This window comes from Lissotriton helveticus, chromosome 6 (genome assembly GCF_964261635.1).
Source record: "Lissotriton helveticus chromosome 6, aLisHel1.1, whole genome shotgun sequence".
NCBI classification, from domain to species: Eukaryota; Metazoa; Chordata; class Amphibia; order Caudata; family Salamandridae; genus Lissotriton; species Lissotriton helveticus.
In genome coordinates this window covers 386909747-386929482 of record NC_136067.1, presented here as the reverse complement: position 1 = coordinate 386929482, position 19736 = coordinate 386909747, and the positions used below count along the sequence as shown (strand labels likewise).

Here is a 19736-nt window from a genome sequence, read left to right as displayed (position 1 = left end):
ATGTCGATTTCAATCAATGTCCGAACTCTCTCAAAGGTATAATACAACCAAAAAAGGGGGGGAATTATCCCTTTAGGACTAGAACCCTCACTCACCCGAGGGTGACATGCTTCATCATATGGGTTCCTCCTACCAGTAGGAAATCCTAGTCCTACTGGGAGCTACAACTTCCTCACTGTGAGGAAGTAGCACAGAGATGTTTTCATGGATGTTCAATCATGGAGTTAGGATGCTAAAATCCCATATGTGAGGCTTTCGGTGTAGTGAGGGTGCAGCGCAGAAGGAAAAATATAGTAGAAACAAATTTGAGATATTGGTGAATTTAAAACTGCCTAGGAAGATGCACTAAACTAATTTTATTGGGATGCTTTCGCTGGCAGGATTAAAAAGCACTGCAAAGAGTAGTATGAATTTACAACTATTCTAAAATAATGGGTCGACATGTTTCAGCCTATTGATCAGGACTCCATATCAGTGGCTTTCTTCAGGACCAAAAATAGAGTGTTACTATTGCTGCTGCAAACATAGTATAATTCAATATAGGTATAGGTTCAATTCCCCGCCTCGGCGGGTCTTGGGCTAAAAATTCCACGGACTCAATAATTCTCGCCCCGGTGCCTCCTCGACTCACGGGTTCACACTCTGCGACTCTGGGCAATAGCTTGCTTAATCTCCACAACGGCCCCTCGCGGCGGGATGCCTGACTTTCACCTTGTGGATACCCTGCTATCTCACAGGGGAATACCAGGAAGGGTTCCCTAAGCAAGCGCCGGGAAACCCACTGCGGGTAGCTGTGCGCTATATAAGCTCAACTACATTTACATAAAGAGATAAAAAGAAACAATACAACGCCAGTATTCCTGCGAAGAGATGTCAGGTTTTACTGGGAATATAAGCGAGAGAAAAACAACAAAGATCGCACAAAATCATTTCCGTAGGTCTTCACTTTCATCAGAAGTAATGCAAACCCTCACCAAGTAAGTGGAGACCTATTGAGAATCTCACAGAAGGAGAGAGGGGTAATGTTTTACATGCAGGAATGGCATTAATATCTATGCTTCCATCAATGGCCAGATGAGCGAGGCATGACCTCTTGGAGAGGCCCTAGGGAGGAGAGTGTGCCAAATATATTCCTGACAACATAATTATAAGAAAAGAATGTTTGTTGCATGTTTCCCTTTCATGCCAGAGCAGTAGTGCCATTATCACTTTCACTTTCTCAATTATACCCACATCACACGTTCCTCTGCTCTCTTCCATATATATTGCAGGCCAGATGACAGCCTGGAAGTGAAAGCTGGGGGCGCTGGCCTAAACAGGTACTAACCTAGCAGATTCCATTGACACTTTAAGGTCTATGAATGGCCTCATACCCAGAATTCTTTTCTTCATAAAAGCGGTCCTGATCAGATATCGATGCAGCCTCCAAAGGTCTAATAAAAACCTGCATTATTTTACAGAAACAAGTGGAAGGGATTGGATTGGGACAGTCTCTAATGTTTCAGCAGATGAGTGCCTTTGGTGCCCCTAACTTTCTCGATAGCTGGGGGCCCAAACTCAGGTAATTAGAAGATAATTTGTCTCCTTATTATGTTCTTGCAGGCTGGGTCTCTGGTACTCTTAGGCAAAAACTAGATGAGATGCCTCCTAAAAAGTGTGTTGGCACTCATAGTTATCCTGTTAGCAGAAAAAAAGAGTGCACACAACTCCATTAAATCCATTTGATTACTTCTCACCTGAAACTATGCACAATGGCGATCTACTTTGCTTTCAACATCAGGGGTTTCAGCATGTCAAGAGGGTCAATAATAAGTTAATCCAAGGTCATTTGAAGACAAACTTTAATGGTTTGCCGACTGTCAGGCAGTGACTACTTGTCTAGTTCCTCTTCATGAAGGCAGGTGAAGGGTTAAAATCCACTAATTCTTTCGCACCTTGTAGATCATCTCAATAACCTTTCTCTTGGACCAATGACATTAAAGCCCTCTTCTAGACAACCAGATGGCATCAGGTGTCAAGTAAGGATTAGTTACTTACCTGTAATCCTAGTTCTCTTCCAGGGGTATCCTCATCAAAGTCATAAGCATTAGAATATTCCCGCCCATGCGCGGGACCCCGGAAACAATATATTATATGTGCCCCACATATATATAGACATATATATATATAAATATATATATATATAAAAATAAGCAATTGCAGCCAAATAAAACAACAGAGCTGTAATATGCTGTGAAGAATTTCCACCATACAGTGTATTTTGCATTAGAAACATGAGAAACAACACCAATGCTTGTTTAGAAACTGTTTTAATGCTTAAAAAACAGTAGAAATTCTCATAACACACTGTAAACATATACAGCTCCCAGGCTGCATTGCAAATCCCCAGTCTAAAAAGACTGAAAAGCTAACCTGTAGCTGAATGTACTAAAACTGACGCTGTGCCTTTAAGGCACCTCTGCCCCTAGCTTCCCATCATGCCTCAGGGGTTACAGTTAGGTCAGTTGTTCTTTTCGGAGACTGAAAACCAAACCATGGTAATAACAGGTTAAAAACATCTCCTATGTAATAAACAAAGTCCTTTGCCCGGGGAGGCGGGAGGGTTGCTTATGACTTTGATGAGGATACCCCTGGAAGAGAACTAGGATTACAGGTAAGTAACTAATCCTTCTCTTCCAGGGGATCCTCATCAATAGTCATAAGCATTAGAATAGAGTAGCGAGCCTCACCTCATCCCTGCGGGCAAAGGAATCAACAGATAACATTCATATCCGTAGGCCCCAGAATAGGCCTTACTCTACCCAAAAAGGTTTCTCAAGGAGGCTTGCCCTACTTGAGAATCCGCTCTGGAATCAGACTCTAGGCAATAATGCCTTGTAAAGGTATGGACTGATTTCCATGTCGCAGCCTTGCATATTTCTGACATAGGAATGTCATGCAAAAAAGCTATTGTGGCTGCTTTCCCTCTAGTGGAATGAGCTTTGGGTGATTGCAACAAAGGTTTGCCAGCCAGTTGGTATGCTAGTTTAACACAAGAGACAATCCATCTGGAGATGGATCTTTTGGCTGCTGCAAACCCGGTCCTCATTGCACCATAATTGACAAAGAGTTGGTCTGTCTTTCTGGTGTCCTTCGTTCTTTCTAGGTCAAACTTTAGCACCCGTTTAAGATCTAACGAGTGCAACGACCTCTCAGCTGGGGTCGATGGGTTAGGAAAGAAAGAAGGAAGGGTAATCGTTTGATTTATATGAAAATCCGATACCACCTTTGGAAGGAAAGATGGGTGAGCCCTCATTACCACTCTGTTGTGGTGAAACACAGTGTAAGGTTCCTTGGTGCAGAGTGCTTGTATCTCGCTAACCCTGCGCGCAGAGGTTATTGCCACCAAGAAGGCCGCCTTCCAAGTGAGATGCTGCAAGGAGGCCTTGTGTATAGGCTCAAACGGTGTAGACATCAGTCTGGAGAGAACCAGGTTCAACTCCCAGGGAGGAGAAGGATTTCTCACAGGTGGATAGACCTTCTTTAATCCCTGAAGGAAATCCTTCACTACTGGGACCTGAAAAAACGATGTTTGTGTAGGTGATTTTCTGTACGCTACTATGGCGGATAGATGAACCCTAATAGAAGCGTATTTCAACCCTGATGTCGCTAAGTATAGGAGGTATGGCAGGACTACCTCTTGTCCTTTGGTGGGATCAAAGCCATTGTCCTTACACCAAATGAAAAATCTTTTCCACTTGAACGCATAAGACGTCCTTGTGGAAGGTCTCTTTGCCTCTCTTAAAATATTCATACATTCCGGAGGCAGATTTAAGTGTCCATATTGCAAGACCTCAGGAGCCATGCAGTCAGGTTCAGCGACGGGAGATTGGGATGCAGGATCCTCCCGTCCATCTTGCTCAGTAGGTCTGGCCTGCACGGCAGACGTCTGTGTGGACACAGCGACAGATGTAACAGATCTGGATACCACCATTGTCGCGGCCAATCCGGAGCAATTAGGATCATGTCCATGCTCGATCTGATGAGCTTGGCCACCACCTTCGGAATCAGTGCCAGAGGGGGAAAAGCATAAGCGAACATTCCTGTCCACTCCAGCAGGAGAGCGTTCCCTTGCGTCCCTGGCCGGTGGAACCTGGACGCGAAGGCGTGACATTTGGCGTTTTCGTCGTCCGCAAATAAGTCTATGTCAGGACGACCCCAGCAACGGAAGAGTTCTTCGACCACTTCGTCGTTTAGCACCCAGTCTGGCTGATCTTCGAAGTGCCTGCTGAGTGCGTCTGCTTTTGTGTTTAGCTCGCCTGGAAGGTGCACTGCCACCACCGACAGTCCCCGAGCCAGAAGCCAGTGCCAGATTGTCTGGGCCTCCAGAGACAGAGGGCGAGATCGAGTTCCTCCCTGCTTGTTCAGATAGAACATAGTTGTAGTGTTGTCCGTCTGAACCAGGACTTTGTCCGTTGTTATTGCTGGAAAGAACGCTTTGAGCGCCAGATGAACTGCTCGAAGCTCCAGCATGTTGATGTGGTATGTCTGAAGGTTGGTCGACCAGCGACCCTGAATCTGAAGATGACCCATGTGAGCACCCCAGCCTTCTAGAGATGCGTCCGTTACCACAGACAGCGAAGGAAGAGGTTGCTGAAAAGGGACTCCCTGCAGGATATTCCGAGGGCGAGTCCACCACTGTATTGAGGTCAGTGCTGCTTGAGACAGGATGATTCGATCCTCCCAATCTCCAGTCGCTTGGTCCCACTGATCCTCCACAGACTCTTGTAGAGGCCGCATCCTCAACCTGGCGTTCGGTATTAGGAAGATGCAGGACGCCATGGAGCCCAACAGAGACGCTACGTCTCGCACCTTTGGACGAGGAACCTGAAGTAACTTTTTGCATTTTTGTCCCATGGAAGATAGTCTCTCTTGCGAAGGAAACGCTCTTCCTAACTTTGTGTCTAGAACTGCTCCCAGATAGTGGATAGTTTGCGTGGGCTGCAGGATCGATTTTTCTGAGTTCACATGGAGGCCGAGCCTGTGTAGCTGTTGGAGACACAGGTGACAGTCTTTGGTGGCTTGACGAGGTGACGAACTCTTCAGGAGCCAGTCGTCTAGATATGGGTACACAAAGAGACCTTTTTTGTGTAGACACGCCGCTACCACTGCCATGCACTTGGTGAAGACCCTTGGTGCGGATTTGAGTCCGAAAGGAAGCACTTTGAACTGGTAATGCTTGGACCCTACCAGGAACCTCAAGTACTTTCGATGACCTGGTGTAATAGGAATGTGGAAGTACGCGTCTTGTAAATCCACCGAACACATCCAATCTCCGATTTGTAGATGAGGACATATTTGGTGGAGTGCCAACATGCGAAACTTCTCTTTGACCACCACTTTGTTGAGGAGTCGAAGATCCAAAATCGGTCTGAATTTTCCTTCTTGGTCTTTTTTGGGGACAAGGAAATATCTTGAGTACACTCCTTTCCCCCTTTGGGATAGGGGTACCTCTTCAATTGCGTTTTTCTTTAAGAGGACGGTCACTTCCCTTTTGAGGAGCTCTAGTTGGTACGAGCGAGACTTTTTTGGAGGAGTCGGTTGTGGTTTCTTCCTGAAACGTAGCGCATATCCATTGCGCAGTATATTCAGCACCCACCGATCTTTCGTGATGCTGACCCACTCTGCCAGATGTTGTGCAGCACTTCCTCCCACTGGAGTGGGTAACGGTGTCAGAGGAAGCCACTGCTCAGGCCTTGCCTCCTCTAGGTGTGGTAGAGGACTGATGATGTCCGCCTCTACCTCTGCTCGACCTTCCACCTCTGTATTGTGGCTTTCCTTGTGGCTTGTTTTGAGACCATTGAGGGGTTTGAACCCTCTGTTGGCCTCCCCGGTTTTTGTTGGTCTTGAAGCGTCGTTTGAACGGTGCTTTCTGTTTTTCCAGACCTACTGCCTTTACTGTGTCTAACTCAGTCTTCATACGGGCCATTTCCTGATCGGCATGCTCCCCGAAGAGTGAAGATCCGGAAAAAGGCAGATTGAGGATGCGCTGCTGTGCATCTGGTTTGAGCCCAGTTAAACGCAGCCAAGAGGATCTCCTCGCACATATCCCATGTGAGTAGTTATGTCCAGCTAGAAGGGCGTTATCCGCTGATGAACTAATCATTTGGTTTGCCACCAAACAGCCCTCCGTCACTGTCTCCTCAAAGTCCTTCTGGTCCTCCTTGGGCAATTTCCCTTTGAATCGTTCCATGGAGTCCCATAGGGCCCTATCGTACCTTCCCAGAAGGGCTGATGCACTAGAGACTTTCAGGGATGAAGCTGCTGTGCTGCATACCTTGCGTCCCCAAGAATCTTGCGTCTTGCTGTCTTTGTCAGGAGGAACTGACGAAGAAGGAGCGACTGTGTGATTCTTCTTAGCTGAGGCTACAATAACTGAGTCCGCCGCAGGCTCACCTTTAACAAAGATAGGATCTGAGTCGGCTGGCCTATATTTTTTCTGGATACGTGCCGGTACTGCCCTGATCGTTGCTGGCGTGAGGAAAACCTCTTTGATTGGGTCCATTATTCCTGGAACTAATGGGAGCAACGGCCGTGTATATGATTTGTGATGAAGGGTCTCAAAAATCACAGTAGTGGACACCTCTGGAGTGGTCATCTCTATATTCAGTTTGTGAGCACCCCTTTGCAAGACGTCCAGATATGTGTTGACGTCGTCAAGAGGGGAAGCTCTTGAGCGAGGGCTGTCTGCCAGCGTTGGAGAGTAATCCCTTTTAGAAGATCCAGGTGAAGATGGAGGGGAGGATGATGGAGTCCTTCTTCTCCTGTGGTGAAAATGCTCCTTCCTCACCGGTGATCTCCTAGGTCGTTCCTCCCTTCGAGGAGAACGTGATACCTTCTGATGTACTGGAGATCTCGATCTCTCAGTCCGTACCTCCTTTCTCGGTGTTCGAGATCTGGGTTGCTCCCTCCTTGGCGATCGGGAGACCCTAGGGGCATGCGACCTGTCCGCTCCTCTCTCTCGTGAGCGTGATCGGTGAATGGCAGGACTCTGTCCATCTGCCTCTTCTGCTTGCTGAAGAGGGGACCTGTGGACTGGACTCAAGTACCTTTGAAGTCTCTCTGGTGCCTTAGAATCCTTCCAATTACTCAAAGGAGCATACCATCTTGGCGAGAGTCTTATATGTGAAGTGTACCCCCGCTGGGGACTCTTTTGTACCGGACTCCTACTCCTAGAAGATGACCCCGTTGAACCCGAGGCACTTGAGGAGGAATGGAGTGAAGCAGATTGTGTCACTAGGACTGTCGAAGGCACCGAAGGAGATCTCCGTCTCACCGGTGTTGGAGGACGTCTCAAAAGCCTTTCCCTCGACGTCGAACGCCTCTGCGGCGTCGACGGGGTGACCACCTTCGGCGTTGAATGCTTCGACGTTGACCTGTGGTCTCTCGACGTCGATCGGCGATGATGTGCCGACGACGGAGTCTTCTCCCTCGACGTCGAACGGCGTTGCCCTGCCGTCGACGAAGGTCCCGACGTTGATCTGTCGGCGACGGAGATGGCAATCTCGACCTGGCATGTGGCGACGGCGGAGGATCGGACATCCTCGACGTTGAGCGCCGACGTGCCTTCGATGATCCCTTCCTCGACGACGATCGTCCGAGGGGGCTCTTGCTCCTCGACGCCGAGCGCCTCCGTGGAGACGTCGGCGGAGGTGTCACACTCTTCGAAGCCTGTCGACGTCGAGACGACGGCGAGTGTGACCTGTCTCTCGACGCCGACCGTCGCCTGGTTGACGGCGGCGGAGTTGACTTATGTCCCGACGTCGATCTTCTCGTCGACGGCGATCTCGTGGCTTCTCTCGACGCCGATCGTCGCCTAGTTGACGACGGCGGAGCCTTCTTCGACGACGGCGAACTTCTTTTCGACGACGATTTCCTCATCGACGCCGATCTCGACGTCGACGGAGCTTTTTCTCTCGAACTGTCCATCAGATGTCGTTTTTTCAGCGCCAAGCCCGGTGCTGAGGTTGATGGACGCTCTGACTTGCCTTTGGAGGGAGTTCTGGGTCTCTTTGAACTCTTCCTCTCCGTAGATCTTCCTCTCATGGATCTCTGGGCCAGACCATAGAGCCTGTTCCTCTCTCTGTCTTTAAGAGTTCTGTCAGACAGATTTTTACAATGGGAACAGTCTTTAGGATCATGATCCTCTGGCAAGCATAAAATACAGACCTCATGAGAGTCCGTTTTTGCCTTCTTGTGGCCACAAGAAGGGCAATCATCAAATAATGAGGGCATCCTGACAGGAAAACCTCACAAAAAATTGACTGCTAAGCAGTTATTTACTTGACTCTGATTTGAAAAGTCAAAGTAAATCAAAAAATTGTTCTTTTGAAGATTTTCTGACTGAAAAAGGCAGAAAAATGTGGAGCTGAGTATCCAGGGTCCTTCCTGAAGGAGCCGGAAAGAACAACTGACCTAACTGTAACCCCTGAGGCATGATGGGAAGCTAGGGGCAGAGGTGCCTTAAAGGCACAGCGTCAGTTTTAGTACATTCAGCTACAGGTTAGCTTTTCAGTCTTTTTAGACTGGGGATTTGCAATGCAGCCTGGGAGCTGTATATGTTTACAGTGTGTTATGAGAATTTCTACTGTTTTTTAAGCATTAAAACAGTTTCTAAACAAGCATTGGTGTTGTTTCTCATGTTTCTAATGCAAAATACACTGTATGGTGGAAATTCTTCACAGCATATTACAGCTCTGTTGTTTTATTTGGCTGCAATTGCTTATTTTTATATATATATATATTTATATATATATGTCTATATATATGTGGGGCACATATAATATATTGTTTCCGGGGTCCCGCGCATGGGCGGGAATATTCTAATGCTTATGACTATTGATGAGGATCCCCTGGAAGAGAACTGTGCTTGCACTTTTAGTTGACAATTTCTGTCCCTGCAGAGAACTAGATGCAGATGTTGTGCTTTTAAGGGCGCTGTTGGTATGTTAAGTTATCCGTTTAGACCCCTAAAAGAGCATCAACATTATGAGTAACATTAATAGGGTTATCTATCCTGAGATACAGAATGATGTTGAATGGCAGGGCTAGAATAAGAATGAGTGTGGGGGGGGGCTAGGTGGGGCACAACCAAGATGGCTGCGCACCAGTAAGGCTCCTGCCAGACCTGGTGGAATAATAAACATTATCCACATCCTGACTTGGATAGCAGCTCTACAATAGTCCCAACGAGGAGCGGAAGGAATACTGAATACTGTGATATCATCCTCGGAGCGTAGAGCTGAACTGCAACGGAGAAAACAAAGGGGCAACTCCTGAGCGAGAGACGGAGGAGGCGGCCCGGAGCAAAGTGACGGCTGCGCGAGGCAGGACAGACCGGGGATGACCAGGCCGGTCGCGAGGAGATGAAGCTGCCCCGTAACTGCATGAGGCGTTAGCGCGGAAAGGCCGGATAAATCAGGGAGAGAAGCTGCGGTCGCGCTGGAGAGAAGATATCGCTGTGCAAAGGCCCTGATAACCAGATGGCGGTAAGAGGCTGAGCGCGTCTGCAACAACGCGGGCGGTGAAATACAGCTGCTGTAAACTTGGGCCAGACTGAGTGGATCGGCACCAGGAGGAGGGGCTGGAGACTGACTGCCCGGGCGCATCGAGATTCCCACAGAGGCCCGGAGGAGGTGGGACCCTGCAAGATCCATGTGGGCAGTGTCCCCGGCTTGTCCCAGCGATAACGGCAGTTGGACGGTGCGGGCCGCCATTTTAGTAGCTGCCGTGTTCGGATGCGGTAGAAAGAGAGCGGCGGGAAGTGTCGAGCCCAGCCCAAGGGGGTCCTGGCGGAACACCAGAACACGGGCAAGGTACAAAACATCTGTGGCCCCTGGAAGAGAGTGGGAGAGCCTGATGTGACCGCTGACACGGAGGGGAATGCCGAGACCTCAATGTCGAGCCGCCATTTTGTGAGGAAGATAACCCCTGCCAGAGCTTCAATGAGTGCAGCCTAACAGTCCCTTATGCGCTGTATGTGAGCAACGCGAGAGGAATAGATACTCGGGCACAGAGCGCCCAGCGGTACACAGAGCATTACACGCCCAAAGCATAAGTCCCAACCGATAGTCAACAGCTGACATCACTGGGAGGCCTGACCTACATTCATGGACGTGTGGGAAATTGGCAGATCTGTATAGGCCCCAATCTGGTTGGGTAAACTACTGTAAGAACTGCTACCAGGGTCACGAGGTTCAGAGCCCCAGAGCACAAGATAGACACAACTATATACTGCACTCAGTGCGAACCGAGCAACAACCATATCGGGGAGGCGAGAGCAGTGAGGAGCACAGAGTAGGAAATAGCTACGAGTGCTGTGGCAGAGCAACCTCACAAGAGGCCTATAAGGCACAACTGTCGGCCAATATGGGAAGAACCGATGCCAAGTAAGCAAAAATGTCGTTTGATTCACGCAAGGCATCACACTCAAACTCAACGGACCCGACGGACTCAGACTCAACGGACCACCAGGAAGACGACTGGAAGGAACTACTGATAGGCATGAAATAGAGCCTCACATCAATTGACGCAAAAATAGATACCATGAACGCCAGGCTGGATGCCGTGGTAACCAAGCTTGACCAGCATGACCAGGGGATCAAGGAGGGGGAAAGGGTGTCAGAGCTGGAAGATGGGGCGGTGGCTAACAAAGAACATGTGCTACAAATGGACAAACTGCTCAAAAGAATCGCAGACAAGAACGAAGAGTTGGAGGCTCGCTCCAGAACAAATAATGTCTGTGTTTTGGGACTTGCTGAATCGACTAAGACAGGACGAATGGAGGACTTTATGGAAAACCTAGTTATTGAGCTCTTCGGCAGGGAGTCCTTCTCAGCGCACAAGACGGTGGAGCGAGCTCATAGATCACTGGTGGCGTGCCCACCCCCGGGAGCGCCGCTGCGCCCAGTGATAGTACGCTTTTTGAACTACCGCGATAGAGAGACAGTGCTACGACTTGCCTGGCCTTCTTCCCTGATTTTACACAAGCTGTACAGGAGGCCCGTCACAAATTCGCAGCAGTAAAGAAGAAGCTCCAAGCACAGGACATATACGCCATGATGTACCCTGCGAAATTAAGATCACCCATCTTGGGAAACAACATTTCTTTACTAATCCTCAACAGGCGGAAGACGACCTCCGGCGGGCCCGCAGAGCAGCATACCAAGAGGCAGAAACGCGTAGGAGATCCAGATCACACTCACCCATGTCGAACCCAGGATGAAGAACTTACATCCGACTACTGTTTAAAAGACTGCCCATGCTGATTTACTCCCTGTGAACTTCTCCAAGTTGGTAACGTATTATATTTGATAAGAGATATATACCCAGTTCCGCCCGGACACTCACCTCCGTCCCACGGAAGCTGCCTGCTTAATTAAGTGGCGCAGCAGGTAGGTGAAATAGAGGGGATGAGTGGGCATGTTGTGGGACCCTAGTGACTCCTGCACGAGGGCCAACCCCTTCCTTTGTTTTCCCTTTGGGTGCGGGTAGGGGACTCACTGTTCGCTAAGCTTGTTTTGGGGGGAAGGTATAAATGCTCGGCACGTTGTGGGAGGGGGCAAGGGGTACTTATGGAGAATGATGTATAAAGTACAGTTGAGAAATGGATACGGCATATATGTGCTAGAGAATTGCAAGATTAGAGGGAATGACAAACACAACAAGTGATGTGAATGAACTAAATGTACTATCTTGGAATGTATGGGGACTGAACAATCCGCGTAAAAGGAGACAGGTGTTAGGATATCTTGATCGATATCATGTCAAGGTGGCCCTACTGCAGGAGACTCACCTGAACCCCAGCAGCACACCCCAGTTTGCAACAAAGTGGGCATCCCATAGATGTTTCGCATCCTACTCTGGTTATTCTAGAGGAGTAGCCATTCTTATTAGACGCCTGAGTGCAGTTTGTGCTGGGTCGGTCGGAAACGGATGCTAATGGTCGATATTGCCTGATATGGGGAAGACTAAATTTGCGGGATGTAACCTTTGCAAATTACTATGCACCTAACACTAATGACACACACACCCTGATCCTACTATGGAGTAAAATCCAGACAATAGGAACTACTTATGCCATATGGGGGCGGGGGGACTTCAATACAGTTGTGGACCCGCAGAATGATTGATCCCAGGCCTCCCCTATGCACTGTACCAACATGCAGCGAACACTACTAGATATAATAGAATCTAACTATCTGCTGGACACGTAGAGGTACAAGCATCCCACACAGAAGGAAGGGACACACCACTCTGCAGTACATATGTCATGGGCCAGGTTGGACTACTTGATCGTGACAGTAGGTATGGCACCTTGCCTGGGGAGGGTGACCCATCTTGCCCGCATTTACTCCGACCACTCGCCTGTCATAGCAACCTTATGAGCCCCGATAGATCAAGCTCCCTATGTTAACTGGCGGCTCAACCCCCTACATCTACAAGATTCAGTATTTAAGCCAGAAATAGAGCAGGAAATCCAGGACTTCTTTGCGAGAAAAATCGATTCAGTATCGAGCTTAACAACAGTATGGGAAGTATTTAAGGTCACAGCTCGGGGTTGGTGCATCTCTAAAGGAGGGGGCACCCTTAAGGACTTTCACAGAGACCTAAACAAATTGGAGGGGGAGATAAAAGACCCTGAAAGAGAACTAACGGTTGGTACGGATGCAGGGGCTATGGGGGCCAGATTGCAAGCTAAAATGACGGAGTACGAAGAAACAGCAGACCGGGAATGTAGATTCAGAGGGAAGCCCTACATAGCGCAGATCTACAGGGAGGGAGACCGCCCGGGGAAAGCTTTAGCAAACGAAGTGCGGCCTCCTAAATTTGCTAACTACATAGCAGAAATACAGGACGAGCAAGGCCAGACACACATAAACCTCGTAGGGCAGCAGAATACGTTTGTAGCCTATTATAAAAAGCTCTATACCTCACAAAGAGGACCCCCCTGGACTTACAGAACTACTTTGAGGACACAGCGTTGGCGTGGCTGGGGGACAACCAGCGCAAATTCTTAAACTTAGAGCTGGAAGTAGACGAGATCACAGATGCAATTATGCATATGAAATCAGGGCGAGCGCTGGGGTCTGATGGACTACCGGTGGAATTTTATAAAATGTGTCGACCCTTGCCCCTATTCTGAAGGCAGTGTTTTATGAGGCACTGGAGGAGGGAAGCCTGCCGGCAACCATGCGGGAAGCCCAAATCATTTTATTAAAACCTGGTAAGTCCCCGACCTGCTGCGAGTCATACCGCCCCCTTTCGCTTCTAAACATCGACACCAAAATCCTAGTGAAAGTTCTGGCTACTCGTCTCAACCTCATGTTAGAACGATTGGTGTTACCTGACCAGGCGGAATTCGTCCCAAACCGAGCCACGTCTCATAATCTTAGGACTCTCCTAGCTGTAATGCAAGATATAGACCCAAATTGCGGTGCGGTGGCAGTCTTCCAGGGCGCCACCAAAGCGTTTGACTCGGTGGAATGGGATTATTTTCTGGGAACACTGAGGTATATGGGAATGCCGGACACCTTTTTAAACTGGATACAACCATTGTATAGACAGCCATGATCCCTTCACCTTCGTGCTATGCAGGATATTGCCCTTTTTAAAAAAGCCTTAAAAACCCATCTTTTTAATATAAGAATTTGATTCCCCCTCACATCCTCTGCCTACATTTCCGCTCTCTGCCCCTCCATACTTTACCGCGACAGGATACTCCTGAGTAATCGAGCGCGTTATAAAACTTTTTATAACATAACATAACATAACATGAGCCACGGTGCTGTTAAATGGGGCCTGGTATGACACCTTTACAATATCTAGGGGCAGAAGACAGGGGTGCCCGCTCTCCCCAATCTTATTCGCTTTGGCAATTGTACCCTTGGCAGTGAAACTAAGACAGCACCATAACCACAGAGCACTAGTGTACCCGGCTAGGCAACTGCTTATCTCCCTATATGCGGATGATATGACGTTATATGTATAAAAAAAAAAGGAAAATCTTAACCCGGTGCTGCGAGAAATCACTAAATTTGGTGCCATATCCGGAGTGCAAGTTAACTGGGCCACGTCCGCAATATTTCCCTTGACGAACAACACTACTCAGCACCAGCTGGACTACCCCTTGGTATGGGAGACAGGGGATTTTAAATATTTGGGAACATATGTCACCAGAGACAAAGATGAGCTAATGTGCACAAATTATGGACTGGCCATAGACAAAGTGACAGATAATATATCCAAATGGATAAAGTTACCCCTCTCAATGGCAGGAAGAATAACCCTAATTTAAATGACGATACTGCTGAAATTCCTATATTTATTTATAAATATACCTTATCACCCGGGCAGATTATTTTTTAACACACTTAAGATGCAGCTCATACGACTCATATGGGGGGGAAACAAGCACGACTAAGTCTGGCCACAATGATGTTGCCATACCATCAGGAAGGGTATGATGTCCCCAATTTTGAGCAATACTACTATTGTGCACAAGCACACTTTGCGGTTTATTGGTTCTATCCGCCCCCTTTCATGCCTCGCCTGGCAGTGGAGGATAGGTATATGGCCCGACACCCCCAGAAGGATACTTGTTTAAGCAGTTAAAATAACGAGAGCGAGACCCGTCCACAGTAGACTGTACAGTCGCCGCATGGAGGTGGATGGCACACATGGGGAAGGTGCCACTGATGTATTCCCCTAGGATGACGCTGGTGCATACCCCGTTACTACCAGTTACATATGAAGGGATATGCCGCAGAATGCTGGACAAACTGCATTATAGAACCTGGGGAGACCTGTACATGGGGGCACAGTTCCGCACTAAAGAGCAATTCTTTGGGGATCAGACTATGGATATATTCATGTATACCCGACTCAGACAAAGTATGAAAGCCAAAACCCCGGAGTTCCCGGCGGAACCTGACACATTTGCATCACTACACCTGATGTTGCAGGCAGAAGCCCCTAGGCATGCCATATCCTTGCTGTATAAACAAGTGAGAAACACACCTCCCACCCAACACGTGAGGGCCAGGATGGAATGGGATAATGATTTGGAACATCCCCTAACGGACGAACAATGGGAAATATGTTGTACACAGACAGAAGCAGTCACTAGCAACAGTAGATTACGCCTAATACATTACACATTTCTACATAGACTGTACCATACCCCAGTTAAGTTAGATAGATTCCAGCTTAGGGAGGATGACAGATGTGAGCTATGTGGAAGGGAAGGAGCGGGCTTCATGCACATTGCATGGCAGTGTTCAAGAGTAGCGACTTATTGGGAGGAAGTGTTTGTGGGACTGACCAACACGATAGGAGTGCAGGTAACGCTGTCCCCGCTTATAGCCCTATTGGGCTTGACCTGCGACATCGTAACAGTTCACAAGAAGTTTTTGGCAATGGGAGTGCTACTTGCAAGGCGACAGGTGGCCCGCAGATGGGGAGAGGTAGGTCCCCTAAATTTAAGGACTGGATACACGACCTAACTACTTGGCAGGAACAGTTGCACACATATGCAGATGAGTTACTGACAAAATCCCGACCCAGAGATATCTGGGGCCCACTAACGTCCTACCTTCTAGCACACAATGCTGAAAGTGAAGAGAAACAGGGGGAGGAGGGCGTAATTATAATGGAAAACGAGATTGTTAACATGCTGTGATGGGAGCAGGACTGAAGGAAGTGTTCAAGATAAAGGACATATACTTGAATTGTCGTAGTGTGGAACACCAGAGAGCAGATGCAGATATCGTGAAAGAATAGAAGAGAGATTTATATGCCTTCTGAGTTAGGCACCTGGTTCCAAGATACTGACTAAGACCATTTTCTGTCATAAATAGTAATGCCGTAGTACATAGGGGTGGGAGGGGCACAAGTTGGGGTAATTCAAGGGGGAGTTTTTGGGGGGATAATGTTATATTGGAGGAACAAATGTCAACAATACTAGTGCGAAAGTAATGAAGGATTAGTTACTTACCTGTAATCCTAGTTCTCTTCCAGGGGTATACTCATTAAAGTCATAAGCACTGAATTATCTCCGCCCATGAGCGGGAACCCGGAACACATAACAATATACATATATATGTGTAAATATATCAAAAAGTACATTGTACTAAAATAATTATACACATATACATGTATAACAACCGTAATATGCAGCCTAACCTACACACATAGGCTAATAAAGCCAACCTTACACACGTTCTGAAGCATGAAAATATGCTAAATATAAATGCAATAAACAGGCATGAGCCCAAAATGCATTTCATAACCATGAAAACTTTTATTTTCATCAAAGAACCTGTTGTAAACAGTTATTAGCCTAAAAGGCTGCATATGAAAAATTGTCTGTGTACAGAAAATCAGACTGGCACCCTGCCTTTAAGGCCCCAGAGAATCTGCACACTCAAGAGAGAAGGCGGCCCACCCTAAAAGGGAAACCTCAGGAAGATCATTGAGTTATATTGCTGTTGATTTACATCCACATTTTAAAAACTCGGAACAAAAGTTTTATTAAAATAAGTTAAAAAAAAATGATCATTAAAAACAAGTCCTGTGGATGTTCCCTTTGGGTGGAGGAGGTAAGGCAGGTAGGACTTCAAAGACAAAAAAAACTAAGGATCCTGTGTGGTACTTTTGTGTTTATAATTAGATTTTCAAAGTTTATTCACTTGAAAACGAAGCATCCAATGTATGGAGTTATGTAAAAAGATTTTTTAAAAGATGAACAACGTTCAAAGTAAATAAACTCTATAAATATGAGGTTGCTGCAAAACTATTCAAAGTCCACTGCTAATGCAATATCCCAAAGTGAAACAGCAGTGCATATTGTCACAGTTAACGTCCCCTCACTCCGTTTCACATGTATTTTAGGGGAAGGGACATGCTGTGTAATAATGGCAAACGTGTACTTACTGGCACCAAATATTTGAGTTAAAATACTTTTTTGATTGGAACAATCAATGTTGTACGGTGTCTCTCCAGTCTTGTTAGGCCTATACAGTAGTCTGCCATCTTTTGGATTCCTCAGCAGCAGTTCAGCAAGCTTGCGGCTTCTTCCGCGGATTGCAATATGAAGCGGAGTATCTCCTTTCTGTAAGAAAAAAAGAAAACGGTTTCCTTGAACCATCCGATACCTGCATTTAAATTTAAACTGAAACTTAAAAAAATTGTATTACGAGTACTGTGTGTCTAGAGGGCAATTTGGCTAATTGATAAATTATTTAAGAAAAAGCTCACTTTTTGCTATCTTGACCAGTGATTTTTTTTCTTTGTTTGAACTACTTCTAATCTCTTTATTGGAGATGGAATAAAGAAGAGGAAGAACCCTCTAGGTTGTGGAATCAAACACAAGAAAAGGCTGGTACACATGAAGTTCAAGAGAGAACCCGCAGTTATCCCAATCCAAGAATGGTTCTAGGGTTTGATGTCAAAGAACATCAGTGATCAGGCCTTCGCATATGTTACATGTGAAGCAGGCAAATCAACAGGGATACCAGCATACTGTAAACCTTACTCCACCACCAAAAACCATTGCAAATTTTCATCAGGCGCTACATTTGAAGCAAAGTTCCAACCCTAGACCTTCACAAAGAATTACAGGACTACGCCTGGGAAGTTTTGAGACATGACATATCCTATAAGTACTAATGAACAAGTTACTTACATTCGATAACGATATATTTGTAAGAAACATTAGTTATTGATAGATTCCCTACCTTGGAATTACCCCCAGGAGTGATACTGGATCCGGAAAGCTTTCGTCAGCATGGTCTGGCAGGTTCCTTGAACGCCAGGGCGGGCGAACTCAGCCGCAGGTGCATGATGGATCATGAATGGCGTCTTCACTCGGAGGTGGCGTGAGGTCTCTTTCAACAGTGGGGAGAGCCTTGGTTAGATCTATTCGCCACCGAAGAGAATACGCAATGTCATCACTTCTGCGCACTGGAATTTCCAAGGCGGCACTCGCTCAGTGACGCTTTTCGTCATGAGTGGAGCTGCGGTCTATTGTACGCCTTTCCGACTATACCACTTCTACCCAGAGTGCTGAAGAAGATCAGGCGCGACCGGGCCCAAGTCATTCTTGTGGCCCCGGACTGTGCTCGAAGAGTTTGGTATCCTGAGCTACCAAGAATGAGCATGGATCCCCCGGTCTGACTGCCTCTTCGGGAGGATCTTCTGTAGCAGCTGCAGGGGACAGTCCTCTATCTGAACCTGTCCAGACTCCACCTGCATGCATGGAGATTGAGCGGTGACAGTTGATTCCTTTTGAATTCTCTCCTGAAGTCTGTGATATGAGTCAGGCAGCCAGGCGTACTTCCACTAAATCGGTATACGCCTGCAGGAGGAACAACTTTGTGGCATGGTGCACAGCAAAGGCTGTGGATCCCCTTTCTGCCCCTCTTCCAGAAGTCCTTTTGTTCCTTCTTTCTCTGGCCCAGCAGGGTTCTGCTCTGGGCACTGTTAAGGGCTATCTTTCTGCAATTTCGGCCTTTCTCAGGCTCCCTGATTAGCCCTCTCTTTTCAAGTCCCCCGTCAATAGATTTCTCAAAGGCATTACTCACCTTTTTCCCTCCTATTCCGTTTGTGATGCCACAGTCGGACTTGAATCTGGTTCTTACCTATTTGATGTGCACTCCCATTGAGCCGCTTCACAACTGTCCTCTTCGTTTACTGACTTTGAAAACTGCTTTCCTGTAAGCCTCCTTTTCTGTCGGTCCATCCGGACAAGGTTGTGCTTCACACTCATCCTTCCTTCTTGCCAAAGGTTGTCACTGCCTTCCACATTAGGCAAACTATCACCTTGCCCACTTTCTTTCTGCCTCTGCACCCTTCTAGAGAGGAAGAAAGGCTCCACGTCTGGAACCAAAACGTGCACTCTCATTTTACCGGAATCGCACACACCAGTTCCGGGTGGATGACCAGCTCTTTCTTGGCTGTGTGGGCGCCAAGAAAGGCCGGGCTGTACACAAGAGGACTATCTCCCGCCGGGTTGTCTTGTGTATCAAGGACTGTTATTCTCTGGCTAAAAATGAACCTCACACGGGGTTGCGCGCCCATTCTACCAGAGTGACAGGAGCTACTACTGCATTGAGACGTGGTGTTCACCTGCAAGGCATTTGTCAGGCAGCCACGTGGGCCTCGCTGCACACTTTTACAAAGCATTATTGCCATGACAGTCAAGTCCGGAGAGACTTCTTTGGCCGTTCTGTTATCCGTGACTTTCTGGTGTGATCTTTGTTCGCAGACCCTCCACTGGGGTTGGTATTGCTTGGGTATCTATTCTAAGGTAAGGAATCTACCACTAACGTTAGTTAGTGGTAGATTCCTTATCGCCCCACCCATCCTCCCCGTTCTGCGAACTGATTTCTAGGGCCCTACTTTCAATGCACCAGTGGTCAGTATCTTGCATTGCTCTGCATTCCTGGCATGGAAAGTCGTGTACAGAACTGAAGTCAGCGCGCATGGGCACGTCTACGTAGCTTCGGCGACGTCATCTCGGCGACTACGACACCAACGACGTACCAGGAGCCGCACTGCGACGCGTACTGACGCGCAGGGGTACTGCTGAACAAAGCTTTGCGGATCCAGTCTGACGCCTGGGGGTAATTCTAAGGTAAGGAATCTAGCTTTAACGTGTTTCTTTCAGATATGCAAATATATTTTCACATTCATAAATA

The 19736-nt window shown here is 47.5% G+C and overlaps 1 protein-coding gene across 3 annotated transcripts in view; it reads right to left on the bottom strand.

Moving 5' to 3' along the window:
- KIDINS220 (kinase D interacting substrate 220) overlaps positions 1-19736 on the bottom strand; it is a 1022767-nt gene that overhangs the window by 705374 nt on the left and 297657 nt on the right. For all 3 annotated transcript variants that reach the window (XM_078647833.1, XM_078647835.1, XM_078647834.1), the window contains exon 12: positions 16972-17149. In XM_078647833.1, the coding sequence (XP_078503959.1) occupies positions 16972-17149 (178 nt within the window). The remainder of the gene's footprint in view (positions 1-16971; positions 17150-19736) is intronic.